Source organism: Daktulosphaira vitifoliae, unplaced genomic scaffold, assembly GCF_025091365.1.
Source record: "Daktulosphaira vitifoliae isolate Bord-2020 unplaced genomic scaffold, ASM2509136v1 Scaffold_4, whole genome shotgun sequence".
Taxonomy (NCBI): domain Eukaryota; kingdom Metazoa; phylum Arthropoda; class Insecta; order Hemiptera; family Phylloxeridae; genus Daktulosphaira; species Daktulosphaira vitifoliae.
In genome coordinates, this window is record NW_026099575.1 from 31307435 (window position 1) to 31321114 (window position 13680).

Below are 13680 nucleotides of genomic sequence, written 5' to 3' on the forward strand. Positions count from 1 at the left end.
ATCTGTAGATAGTGTTTCCTTTAGAGAAATTGGTGGAATATTCTAAGAGCAACATCAACTCTTAATTATTTAATTATATCCTGATTAGTAGTTNGAACTCTTATTTCTTTAATTATATCCTGATTAGTAGTTCTTTGATTTTAAAATATAATATATGAATAAATACTAATTATAGTTTTTAAATTTAGTATGAAATTGTGAGGCCAGCTATGATGTATGGTTCATAGTGTTGGGCGGTTGATAAGAAAGTAGAGCAGAGAATAAGTGTAGCAGAGATGAGAATGCTTAGTTGGATGAGTGGAGTGACTAGAGAAGATAAAATAAGGAACGAGTATATAAGAGTGAGTATAGGTGTAGTGTCAATTGTGGATAAGATGAGAGAAAATAGACTTAGATTGTTTAGTCATGTTATGAGGAGAGAAGAATCGGAAGCTGTAAGAACAGTTATAGAAATAAATGTTGAAGGAAGAAGAGATAGAGAAAGGCCAAAAAGGTGATGGAGGGATGCTATTGAATGCGATTTGAGGACAGCTGATGCGAGCGTAGAAGATGTGGGAGATCGTGTCAAGTGGAATCTTAGGATAAGGGTGGCCGACCCCAAGTTATTGGGATTAAGGCAAAGAAAAATAAGAAGATTACCAGAGATTTCGGTGGCAATTGACATAATATGATTGTTGTTTGGGAATGTACAATTTAACGTTTAGTTGGGTTTAAACAATATAGAGTCAAATCAATTACCTACTCTATCAGATGTATATTAATATACACTACACTTTAATGATACAATAAATAAATAAACTCACACATACACACATATGCATTTATAACATTGTGTCTAACGTAAGTGTAACATGATAAAAAGTAACCGTAAAATGAAAAAAATGGAATATAAATTTTAGTACTCATATTAAATGTAATGTAACTCGAAAAACATTTGTTTAAATGAAAAAATATAAGATAATTTTTTTATTTATAATTGTCTTTTAAACAACTTTTGTACGAATCTTTTTTTTGTAAATTAAATATTTTTTGAGAAAATTAAAAAATCTCATATTTTTGAACTTTTGCAAAGCTGTAAAAAAAAAGCTCAATTCCGAATAATGAGGACTATTAGTATGTCATTATACACATTTTAATTCAACTTTAAAAAAAAAAAAAAATTAATTTTAATGATTTACTAAATGAACCAATCGAAACAAAGTTGTTAAAAAATCTACTCAATAGCGTACTATAAAATTTGATTATAATTGTAAAAATCCATTATTAATTCAGGAGAAACTAGCAATAATTTTTTTTAGAAATGATTTATATAGCAACATGTTACCAAAAAATTTTGAATATTATAGTCTAGTAGTTGCACACACAAATAGAGTAAAAAAATTATTAAATTACAAAGTAAAATGATTTAATTTTGTAGTTGAAACCTATCATATTAAATTATCTTATCAAACTTGATTCGTCAATAAATACTTTGAAAACATTAGAAATGAATGATTTTGATTGTCTGCATGGAGAACATAGGATAAGTAAGTGTTTCATTGATAAATTACAATTTTTTTTTCAATTTTTGAGGGTAACTAATTGTAATCATTTGACGTATCGTTGAAAAATATAGGTCAAATTAGAGCAGAGAAAATAAATGATAGTCACAAAAAAATACCTTCTCAGCTATGCTACGAAGCTAAAATCTAAAATATAGTAAAATAATTTTAATACAAATAAGAAATTTCTTCTTGCAATGGGCGACTAAAGTGATGGGATCCTTGATCTTTATTGAAGTTATTGAATCTAAATGAGATAAAAATCAAACGAGTTAAAAATTTATACTAACTTAAAAAAAATTAAGAAAAAATGCAAAAAGTTCATTGCCATACGCGGGTTGGAACCTCGTACCCCAAGCGTGTAAAACATAAGTTTTACCAACTCGGCAACCGTACATTGATACCGTCGCACATAGGTCAATTTTCACGATCTACGCGGTCGAAAATATTTTTTCAATTTTATCATTTCTATTCGGTATTTACTGTTTCTATGCGGTATTATATGTCTGATTAAAGACATTTTTTTGTTCAGACATCATTTTTTTTGGTGAAATATAAGTAAAAAAAAATTGGAGTAAAGAAAAATTTTCCTCGGATGTCATAAATAAAAAACAGTGATATCTATAACAAAAATTTATTTTAGTTTACGTTACGTAATACAATTTGCATGCAAAATAAAACAAAAAATATAATAATATATGTACAGTAATTCTATATTTATTCAAGTATGGAGTAATCTTGGTCGTCATCTCTATCAAGTTCGCAGTAAGGATCTGCAGGCAATAGCATTTCAATTGTTTCGGGACAAAAACTTTTTGATATAGATGTCTTCTTGGGTCTTAGACTGCTTATTAGTGGATCTGAACTCAATAGTAATCTGTTATAAACGTCCCGATTACAGTGTTCTCTAGAAAACTTCCTAGCGAAATTCTGGCGATATATGCGGAAATGCTTATTACGTGCCTCTGCAGCCTCTTCCGACAATTGACCTATTGGTAGCAGAGCCTTTTCAATTATAGTTGCTCCATGTATTAAAATTTTATGCATAGTTGGAGTCATAGGGTGCCATCCATATAAGTCTATATACAATTTTGCGGTTTCTTTGGCGTATTCACCGTATTTTTGAGTGTCGATTCTATGGCCACTCGAAATAGTTTCTAATATAACTTTTAATCTGTAAATTAATTCGAAGTTTATACTGGTTATGTCTGCAGCCAATTGGGGATTTTCAAAAAATCTTCTACTGGTGTTACCATCATTGGTATTTCCAAAATTTGTTTTAGGCATGTCCACCAGTAATCCAGTTTCAATCCGAAACCTCTCTTGGGTGTGCTTTTTCGTTTCTGCTTCCAGTTCTTTCTCTTCGTCAGTCCTCCTCTCTCTATATTTTTTAACTGGTAATTTATATGCCAAATGTAAAACACTTTCAAACAGTCTAATTCTAGCGTGCAATACAGAGAGCCCAAAATTAAATCTAGTTGAACTTGATGTCTCCTTCTTGTCAATTTTGTTCAAGTCTTTCGATGTTGCACCACAGATATAGCACCTACTTGCAGACTTGGTTCCGGTTGCAGCATTACATATTTTCCCGTCCACCATAGTCATGTTAAAAGAATGTTTAAAAGTGAATTTGATTTCGTTCATATTTATTTCTGTTGCTTTTAGTCCTTTCACGGAGTCTTCGACGTAATTTATTTCTTCCATTGTGACATCAGTTGATTCTTTTAAAAATCTGAATCTTATTGGACGGCAAAATCGTGGGGACGAGGGCGTAGGGTTTTGCCATATTACTTTATTATTGTTTCCACACACTACTTGAAGTGGCACAAATGAGCTCAAAAATAACTTAGCATCTGATTCCATATCATCATCGAATTTTTGTTTGTATTTAGCTTGCTGAGAGCTATCGCAACCCCATTTATAAATTATATTCAAGGAATTTCTCTCTTCTTCGTTAAACGTTAATAGCACTTCTTCCAAGAAAATTGATAACCGCTTAATTGTATTGTCAATAAGGCTCTGTAAGCTGCTTTCCGCACAGGTGCTCGTAACTCTCAAACATTCCTTTGGTGGAAAGCATTCTTGTTTTGCTTTTAACAAAAGGTAATATGGAGGATAAAATGCCTTATTTGTATTTCGGATAATTTCGTATTGACGTCTTGTAAGATCAGCCTCAACGAACATTGTCAGAGCTTGTAATGGTGTCAAAGGCGTAACATAATCTTTATTTTCTTTTTCTTCGACTGCTTTTTTATATTCGTGAGCTCGATCAGGATGATTCGTTATTTCTTTAAGAATATGTGACGCATCTCTTTTTCCTTGTGCTCTTAAGGTTATTTGTGCAGCGTGGACAATTATGTCATCTTCGACATTTAACCTAATTTCTTCAGTTTTTCGACGCTTGGTTCGTTCATTTGCGGTATCAAAAGTTTTCGTAGGGCGTCCCGGTCGATTCAACAATTTTGACGGAAGTTCGAAAGTTCCCTCTAGCCAAGACTCATTACATTTCAAAAAATTGTCATCCATTCTGTGAGATTTCGCCCACCTTTCCTTTAATTTTTCTTTAAATATAGAAAATCTGTGTTAAATTGTTTTTAAATCATCATCAGTGGTGCCATAGTTCGATAGTAAATGATTTTTCAGATAATCGAGTTTTGCGTCAAAATTTGGTAAATTTTGGTCTCTTATTATTTCATAGAGGTATCTCCGGGAAATAGTTTTCACACCTGATGTGCTGGCAGTTCCTAACATAACGAAAGACAATGATTAGTCAAATAATAATAGAAATGAAAATTTTTTGGAAAAAAACTATGTCGCTAAGAATGACCCTATTTTTGCTATCTGCAAATTTCGGCAGCTAATTTTTGTAACATTCAGTGAAGAAAGGATGGAGCTTTAAAATAAAATGAATATGAACACGGAGTTTAACGGAGAACTAGAACTTTTTCAATTTTAAAGCTTAAAATTACTTCAAAATTTAATACAGAAAACACTCTTTGTTATACACTATGTAATTATATGAATTTTGCATTAAGGCTAACTAAAATATATTAAAAATAAAGAATAATACCTTGGTTATCGAAATCCATCACATTCACTTCAAACACTGACACTGGAAAAGAAATATTTATGTTCAAACTTGTGGTTGCTTGTAATACTGTAATCCCGAAGAATAGCGCACTGGTTGATGGTCAAGTTCCAACTACCTCTGCACGTTCGGGGTTGACGTGGGGTAGTTATAATGGATAATTTGGGATTCCCTGAAATGTTTACTAATCACCGATAATTGGTTTTTAACGATTTCCGGATCTTTGGAAACTCCAATTTTGACCGCGTAGATTGTGAAAATTGACCTATGTGCGTCGGCTGAAAAAATTGGCGATTTAAGCTAGTTCAAATTTCAAAGTTATTTTTCTCGACTTAAAAGAAGCAAATAAATTTAAATAAGTTTAACTTTCTATGCTATATTAATATTTTATTTATAATATATTTATGAAAATCTGTACTCTCTTTGTCAGGTATTTTAAAATAATATAAAATACAAAACCCAGAATTTTAACATAAAAATAGCAAATTTTTTAATACAGTAGTCATTTTTACCATGAAGACAAATCCAGAGGTCAAATACTTTTTTTTTCAAATTAAAGTATATTACATAAGCTTTAATTTAAAATATATATAAAAGTGTCAGTATTTCCGGAATACGTTCAAAAATTAAATTGAAAATATCTTAGTAACAATATGCATGTTTAAAGTTTTGCCCCCCTTGTTAAAGGGGTATGATCCGATTTACAAAAAAAGCGTGCCAGATGAAAGGGGTATATAAATATTTATTATAAAAAAATAATAAGATTGATCCATACATTTTTCCAAAAGTTATATAAAATATAAATTAAATAATATAAAATATAAAATCGAGAATTTTTTCACGGAAATCGTACGTTCTTCTTTAACTTTGATGTTCGTTTTCACCACGAAGACAAGTCCAAAGGTCAAATTAAAGTATATTACATAAGCTTTAATTTAAGATATATATAAAAGTGTCAGTCTTTCCGGAACATTTTCAAAAGTTAAGTTGAAAAAGTTCTACTTTCTATACGCATTTTAAAAGGTTTGCACCCCCCCTGTATAAAGGGAAAAGGTCCGATTTAAAAATAAAGTATGTCAAATTAAAGAGGTATATATAAAGTATGTATTGTTAAAGAATAGAATTGATTCATGCATTTTTGAAAAAGTTATAGCATCATAATGTTAAAAAATGTAAAATATAATATCAAGAATTTTTTCAAAAAAATAGCATATTTTTGCATACGGTAGTCATTTTCACCATGAAGACAAGTCCAGAGGTCAAATTTTTTTTTTTAAATTTAAGTATATTACATAAGCTTTAATTTAATATATATATAAAAGTGTCAGTCTTTCCGGAACATTTTCAAAAGTTAAGTTGAAAAAGTTAATTTTTTGTAAAAAAGTTACCATTTTGAAACCCTTCCTGTGGGCTGTTAAAGGGTCAAATGTTTACAAAAATATATAAAATGATAGGTAAATATCTAAGGTATTTATAAAAAAAAAATTATATTTATATGTTCATTTTTGAAAAAGTTTTGGCAATTTTAATAAAAAAAAATTGAAAAAATTACGAAAATTAGCGATTTTTAAATTTGTAATTTTTTGGGGGATTTCCCCCGTTTACGGGGAACGAGGGAATTTTTTTCAATTTTTGAGGGTAATGTCTTCGACTAGATACGATTTGTGATCTTTTGACATATTGTTCATCAAAATCGGTCCAGCGAGAGCTGAGATTGAGCGTTCACAGACACAAAAAAAAAAATAAAATAAAAAAAAAACACATCATAGTAAAATTAATACTTTCTCAGCTTCGCATCGAAGGTAAAAATAAAATTTGAACACGAAAATAGCTTATTTTTTAACTACGACAGGTGTTTACACATAGAAGATAAGTCGTCGGAATATATTTTCTTTTTTAATTTAAAGTACATTACATAAGCTTATATTTGACATATGTTTTAAAAATGCAGTGTTTCTGGAACATTTTTAAAATTTAAGTTGAAAAAGTTGAGTTTTGTAAAAAAAGTTGTTATTTTGAAACCCTTCTTGTGGGCAGGTAAAGGATCAGATTTTCAAAAATGTTCTATCAAATAAATGGGAAATGGATAAGGCTTTTTTAAAAATTTTTTTAAAAAAATTATTTTGATTTGGTCATTTTTGAAAAAGTTATGGCAGTTTTAAGGAAATAGTTTAAAGAATGTCGAAATTTACTGATTTTAAAAATCAGAATTTTTTGGGATATTTACCCTTTTAACAGGGAACATTTTTATAAAAACATATACTAAAATTAATACCTTCTCAACTTCGCATCAAAGCTAATAATTGAGGACAAAAAAAAACATAAACGCGGTTTTCTACCATGGAAAATGTGATTAAAAAAACTTTGCAAGTCAGTAGTCTACTGAAGAGAGAGCATTCATGTAGTGCCTGGTTGGCGATAATTCTAACTTGATACCGGTTCATATATATATATATAAGTTTATTCATTTAATAAATGAAGTTCTAGAAAACATCAGAAATGTTTTAGAAAATTTTAAACATGCTCCGAAAGAACCAAATTCTTTTCTACATTTTGAAATCATAAATAATTATTTCAAAGGTGAAAAACTCTTATAGAGTTCTTATACAGGTTTTGTTTCGTAAACTTGGAGGATAGTATTGGGAAACGTACGAATCTATAATAAGTCAAAACTTAAAAAATAAATATTATCCTCCAACAAAAATTAAACACAAAAATAAGGAACTAATTGAAGCTATTACTTACATAACACATTCTCATTACTAACACAGTAGAAGAATATAAAATAAAGCTTAATGTTGATGCAAATAACGAAGAAGAATTTAAAATAAAAAAATTTATATTACAAATGTTTTTATTATTGCAATAATTATTAATAATCATTAAACTTTAAAATTTTAGTTATTAACATTAACAAAGATTTTTTAACAATTATCATGTAATCGTTATTTTTAGCTCAAAGTTTATCAATAAAGGAAATCGATTCAACGATAAAATCGAGATAAATCGCCCATCACTACGTTGTAGTAAATTTCTGGACAGGATTAATGAGGGGCTATGGGCCGAGTTACCCAGGGCTCGATTTGAATTTTATTACTTTACAAAGATATATTTTAAATAAAAATAACCTATTTTTTGCTCATCTCTTTTTCATAGAAGCTATATTTTCTTAAAATAGGTTCTTATAGTAGCGTCCCAAGAACCGTATAGTTCTTAATCCGGTTCATAGATATATAATTATTGACCTTCTTCTTCTTCTTCCTTACCTTAATCCCAACTACTTGGGGTCGGCCTCCCTTATCCTAAACTTCCACTTGACATGATCTTCCACATCCTCTACGCTCATATCAGATGTCCTCATATGGCATTCAATTACATTGCTCCATCTCTTTTATCTTCGATGCGAAGCTGAGAAGGTATTAATTTTACCATGATGTGTTCATTTATTTTTTAGCTTCCATGCGAAACTGAGAAGGTATTAATTTTACTATGATGTGTTTTTTTTTCTTTTTTTATGTCTGTTGCCACTTTTTCTCAGCTCTCACTGGACCGATTTCTTTTAACAATACGTCAAAAGATCACAAATCGTATCTAGTTGAAGACATTACCCTTAAAAATTGAAAAATTTTCCCTCGTTCCCCGTAAACGGGGGAAATTCCCCAAAAAATTACAAATTTAAAAATCGCTAATTTTCAATTTTTTCAATTTTTTTTATTAAAATTGCCAAAACTTTTTTAAAAATGAACATATTAATATAATTTTTTTTTTATAAATACCTTAGATATTTACCTTTCAGTTGATATCATTTTTTTGAAAATTTAACACTTAACCTGCTCATTGGGGGGAGATTTAAAATAGCAACTTTTTTAACTTAATTTTTGAAAATGTTCCGGAAATACTGCGTCATTTAAACATATATCAAATTAAAGCTTATTTTATGTACTACAAAATGAAAAAAAAAATTTGTCCAAAGACTTTATCTTCTGCATGTAAACGGCTGCCGTAGTTAAAAAAACGCTATTTTTGTGTTAAAATTTTCGATTTTAAATTTTCAACTTACAAATGCTATAACTTTTCGAAAAATGTAATTATCAGCACAAATGTTTTTTTTTTTAATACATTATAAGAACATCTTTCATTTGACATACTTTTTATTAAAATTGGACAATATCTACATATATAGGGGGCGTTCAAAACTTGAAACATTGTATAAAAAATAGAACTTTTTCAACATAACTTTTGAAAGTGTTCCGGAAATACTGCGTCCTTTAAACATATGTTAAATTAAAGCTTATGCCATGTACTATAAAATTAAAAAAAAAAATTTATCCCGACGACCTATTTTCTATGCGCAAATGACTACCGTATTCAAAAATATGCTATTTATGTATTCAAATTTTGGGTTTTGTATTTTATTTTATTTTAAAATATCTTATTAGGGGAATACACAGACTTTCATGAATATTATATAATTTAATAGACATAGAATTAAGTTCATAAGACAAGATATTAAACTTATTAAATTTTTTTACTTTTTTAATGTCGAAAAAGTAATTTTTAAATTGGAGTTAACTTAAATAGCCATTTTTTTCGTGCCACGAGAGCAACGAACAGTTGCAGAATCGGTAACACTTATGTCTTTCACGCTAAGGGTACGAAGTTCAAATCCGAAAAATAATGTTGAAATATTCAAATCCGTCTGTACCAATTAATATTTTGCATTTTTTTTGAGATAGAATAAAATTTTTAAATCATTCGATATTTATCTCATTTAGATTCAGTAACTTCAATAAATATAAAGGATCCTATCACTATAGTCTCCCCCCGTGAGAAGAAATTTATATTCATGTTAATATTATTTTACTATGTGGTTCTTTTTGTGGCTACGATTTATTTTGCCAACCCTCACTAGACCTACTTTTTTCAACGATACGTCAAATGATTACAATTCGTATTTAGTTTAAGTTAATACTCTTAAAAATCGAAAAAATATTCTATATTCGAATAAAAAGTAACCAGCTTTTTCCATACAAACAATTAAAATCATTAATTTCTAATATTCTTAAAGTATTTATTTTCGAATTAGATTTGATATGATAAAAGTATTCAACTACAATAGTAAATAATTTTACTTTGTAATTTATTAATTTTTTAAATCTATTTGTGTGTGCTACTACCAGTCTATAATATTCTAATTTTTTTTGTAACATGTTGCTATATAAATCATAAATTTAAAAAAAAAATTATTTTTAGTTTCACCTGAAATTAATGAAGGATTTTTACAATTATAATCAAATTTTATAATAAACTCAATTGAGTAAATCTTTTTAACTACTTTTTTTTTATTGGTTTTTTTAGATATATAATCATTAAAATTAATTGAATTCTGAATATTTCCATTGTAGAATCTTTATAAACACCAAAAGTTAATTAGAAATAATTACTATGGTTTTTATTTAAGTGATCTATTACGATAAAAATGTAAAAAAAAATCGAACTTTACTGATGAATGTACTATAAATAGTAATTATAAAATTTTCTGATTGCATATTAATCTTAACAATTTCATTTTTTTCTATTTAATAATGTCTAATGTCAAACTTGCAAGTGAGCTAAAAGTTATGGTAATAAATTCATTTTTTTTTTTTATTAAAACTTTCACTTTAAAGGACAAAAAAAAGTAAGTTCAATATTATTAATTTTAACATCTTAAAAATCAAAATCAATAATAATTTGAAAACAATTAATTATAAAAATATATAATATATAATTAAAAGAATTACTAATCTGGGTATAATTAAGGAAATAGAAGTTGTTGTTGCTTTTGTGTAATTATCCATCAATTTCTTAGAATTAAACACTATCTATAGATTTGCATCGAAGCGTTTCTTATGATAGTGATTTTAATCACTGTCAGATTAAATCTATACTGTACCTAACTATGCAACGTCCCCACTATGCCGCGAACCCACTGTGCTGGGTTTTTTTTTCTATTTCTTCTTTTTTCAACATTCATTTCTATAACTGTTCTTACAGCTTCCGATTCTTCTTTTCTCATAACATGACCAAACCATCTAGTTCTATTTTTTCTCATCTTATCCACGATTGACGCTACACCTATACTCCCTCTTATATGCTCGTTCCTTATTCTATCTTTTCTAGTCACTCCACTTATCCATCTAAGCATTCTCATCTCTGTTACACTCATTCTCTGCTCTACTTTCTTATCAACCGCCAACACTCTGAACCATACATCATAGCTGGTCTTACTACAGTCTTATAGAATTTACCTTTCAGCCTCATTGGAATTCTTTTATCGCATAAGACGCCAGACCCTTCTCTCCACTTCAACCACCCGCACTTAATCCTGTGTCTTACGTCCTCGTCAATACCACCGCTCTCTTGCACAACTGATATATAATTATTGTTAGCCAACACTAATTTTTCCTATTAAGCTTGGCGGCCATATGAAATATGGCCAATGTTTCAATTGTGTTGTGTGGTTATCAGGTATCGTATAACACAGATTATATTTTCATATAGCTGTCGTATATTTATTATCAGGCCCTAATATTGTATTCTATTCATTTGCTATCGGTGATAATAAATTCGTGACAGTTGTATAATCCTTGTATTTACTTGTAATAATTACGTTATCCATTTTCATTAGGCATTTTCTATACACTACAGATATAGATAATAAACCTAATCTCAATGGACCACATACTGAGTATTAGGTCTATGTTATTATCTATATCTATGTTCATCAACATAGTTCATGCGTGATAATAAAATAATGAGGAAATTTTAATTAGAACACCACTAATTTAGTTCACTCAACGATTAATCAAATTTGGTGCGATGTACATCCCATATAACGCATAAAAATGTTGTATAATGCGTTTAATAATAAAGAACGGTTAACCTAGATTTAATTTTTTTAGATAACTAATATGTAATTTCAAATTAAAAAAAAAATTGTTTTAAATTATAGTTAAAGAATTGTTCAAAGAATTATGTCTTTGTTTCCTGCGTATTTAAATAATGCCGGATCCCCAGGTGAAGAGTTGCTACGTAAGTCAAATTATAAATTACTATTAATTGACTAATAAATTTTTATGTTTTGAAATTTATACAATAAAATATATTAAATTAGATAAACAAGCCCTCGTTGATTATTTATTTATTAGTGTACCTGATAAGAATTTTGTCAAAACCAATCATATAATTATATATTTATATTTTTCATTAAACTTAAGGCTTCTTTTGTACAAGATTATGTAGTTTAACATACATTATTATATATATTTTTATATAAGTATTTTAAATAAATTTTAATTCTTGAGTATTGAGAGTTCTTCAAGATGTTTTGGCAAATCTATTAACTTTTGATCTTCTAAATATTTTGTGTAACATTTAAAATAATTTAGGCATTCTTAGACTATATTAAAATTTTTAATATTTATGTTTATTAATATAGATAAAAATAATTATTTTTTATTTCAATATGTATTGTCAATAATAAATTCTAATTTTGGTCATCAGTGGGTTATATAACATACAGAAAATGATCAAATACAGTTGTTCATGGTCATAAAAATTCAAAAATTAAATCAAATAATGTGATAGTGACACAACTAAGTGGCGGTTAACATTTTAAATGACTTTAATTTCCCAACTATAAAATGAAAACAATTATGCAAGAATAAGATTTTAATTTTAAAAGCAGAATTAAAAAAAGAAATGCTTAAATAGGTCTTATGCAACTAGATAAATTTATTTCTAATATATTTATAGATAGATTATTAGTCTATTGCTACATATAGGGATTAAAAAAAAAATTGTTTTTGTTTTGACAAAACCTACGGAATCATTTGTGACAAACACTTCAACTATGTCTAACCAATTCTTTATAACTACTTTTAAATAATTAATTTAGTGGCCTTGATTTACATATATAATATTTAATAAAATCACAAAATTATTTATTCATTTAAGTATAGAAGATCTAGAAATTATAATTGAATTCTTATAAAAATTTGTATCTATTATTGTAAAGGTAGAATATTTTTAATGTATGTACCAACTTATCCTTTTTTAGTAACTGACATACACAGGAGATCTAATACTAAATTATTATTATTTTTTTTTTATAAAGCTCTTAATACTTTTTTAAACAAAAAAGTGAGTTGAAATAAAAAGGTGGTATTTATAATTTTTTTATATTTTTATTAGATAATGAAGAAAAAACTTTATCGTCAGAATGGCTTAAAAACTCAAGTTTTGAACCAAATGCATCAGAATTATTAAACAAAAAAACTGTTGATAAAACAAAAAAATTAAATGTTCACGAATCTTACAAATTATATAAGAAAAGACATGGAAAATCTAGTAAAAAACATTTTAAAGAAAAAAATTTATTTATAAAATCTAAGTAAGTTATTGTCTAAGTAATTTTATACATTTGATATTTATAACGGAAAAATAAATAAATTATACATTTTTTTAAAACCATTTATTGTAGAGATGCTATTAAAAATAAAATTATTGATTGTGAATTAGTAATGTTTGATCGAAAACCCGAGCTTGGAAATTTAAAAGTAGACAAATTATATAGACCTGCGGCTCCTAAGTATGTATTCTTTAAAATAAATCATATGATTAACTTAAGATTCAAACAATAATAAAAAAAATTCATATGATATATGAATTTATATTATATTTTATATAATCATATTTATAAGTTCATTTCATATATGATAATTCCCATTTATTACTCACTCCTTTCATTATTGTAAAAGTAATGTGTTTAATGTTTTTAAGTATTGTCAGTTATCAGACTATCCTAAAAGAATAGTATATTCCAGAAAAATTATTTCATCTAAACCTCAATATAAAGCCTTTCAAGAACTGAATTATATAATTTTTAAGACATTTTAATGCGTTTTAAGTCTTAAAAAATCACTTTCTAAATAATAAAGATAGAGGTATAATATTGTTGAAAAGAGTCAGCAAAATAAACATTCATTTTTTATTTTTGATCTTGTGTCT

General features: G+C 27.5%; 1 protein-coding gene and 1 long non-coding RNA gene across 4 annotated transcripts in view; one reads left to right on the forward strand and one right to left on the reverse strand.

Moving 5' to 3' along the window:
• The window catches only part of LOC126906416 (uncharacterized), a 177185-nt gene that overhangs the window by 61752 nt on the left and 101753 nt on the right, over nt 1–13680 (reverse strand). The gene's annotated exons all lie outside the window — the stretch shown is intronic.
• Nucleotides 11204–13680, forward strand: part of LOC126906383 (nuclear exosome regulator NRDE2-like) — a 28079-nt gene continuing 25602 nt past the window's right edge. The window contains exons 1-4 of one of the 3 annotated variants that reach the window (XM_050686964.1): nt 11208–11548; nt 11624–11703; nt 12865–13063; nt 13154–13261. In XM_050686964.1, the coding sequence (XP_050542921.1) occupies nt 11646–11703; nt 12865–13063; nt 13154–13261 (365 nt within the window). In that variant the 5' untranslated portion in view covers nt 11208–11548; nt 11624–11645. Of the gene's footprint in view, nt 11704–12864; nt 13064–13153; nt 13262–13680 lie in introns of all 3 variants that reach the window. The other 2 variants (XM_050686965.1, XM_050686963.1) reach the window with 2 other exon arrangements.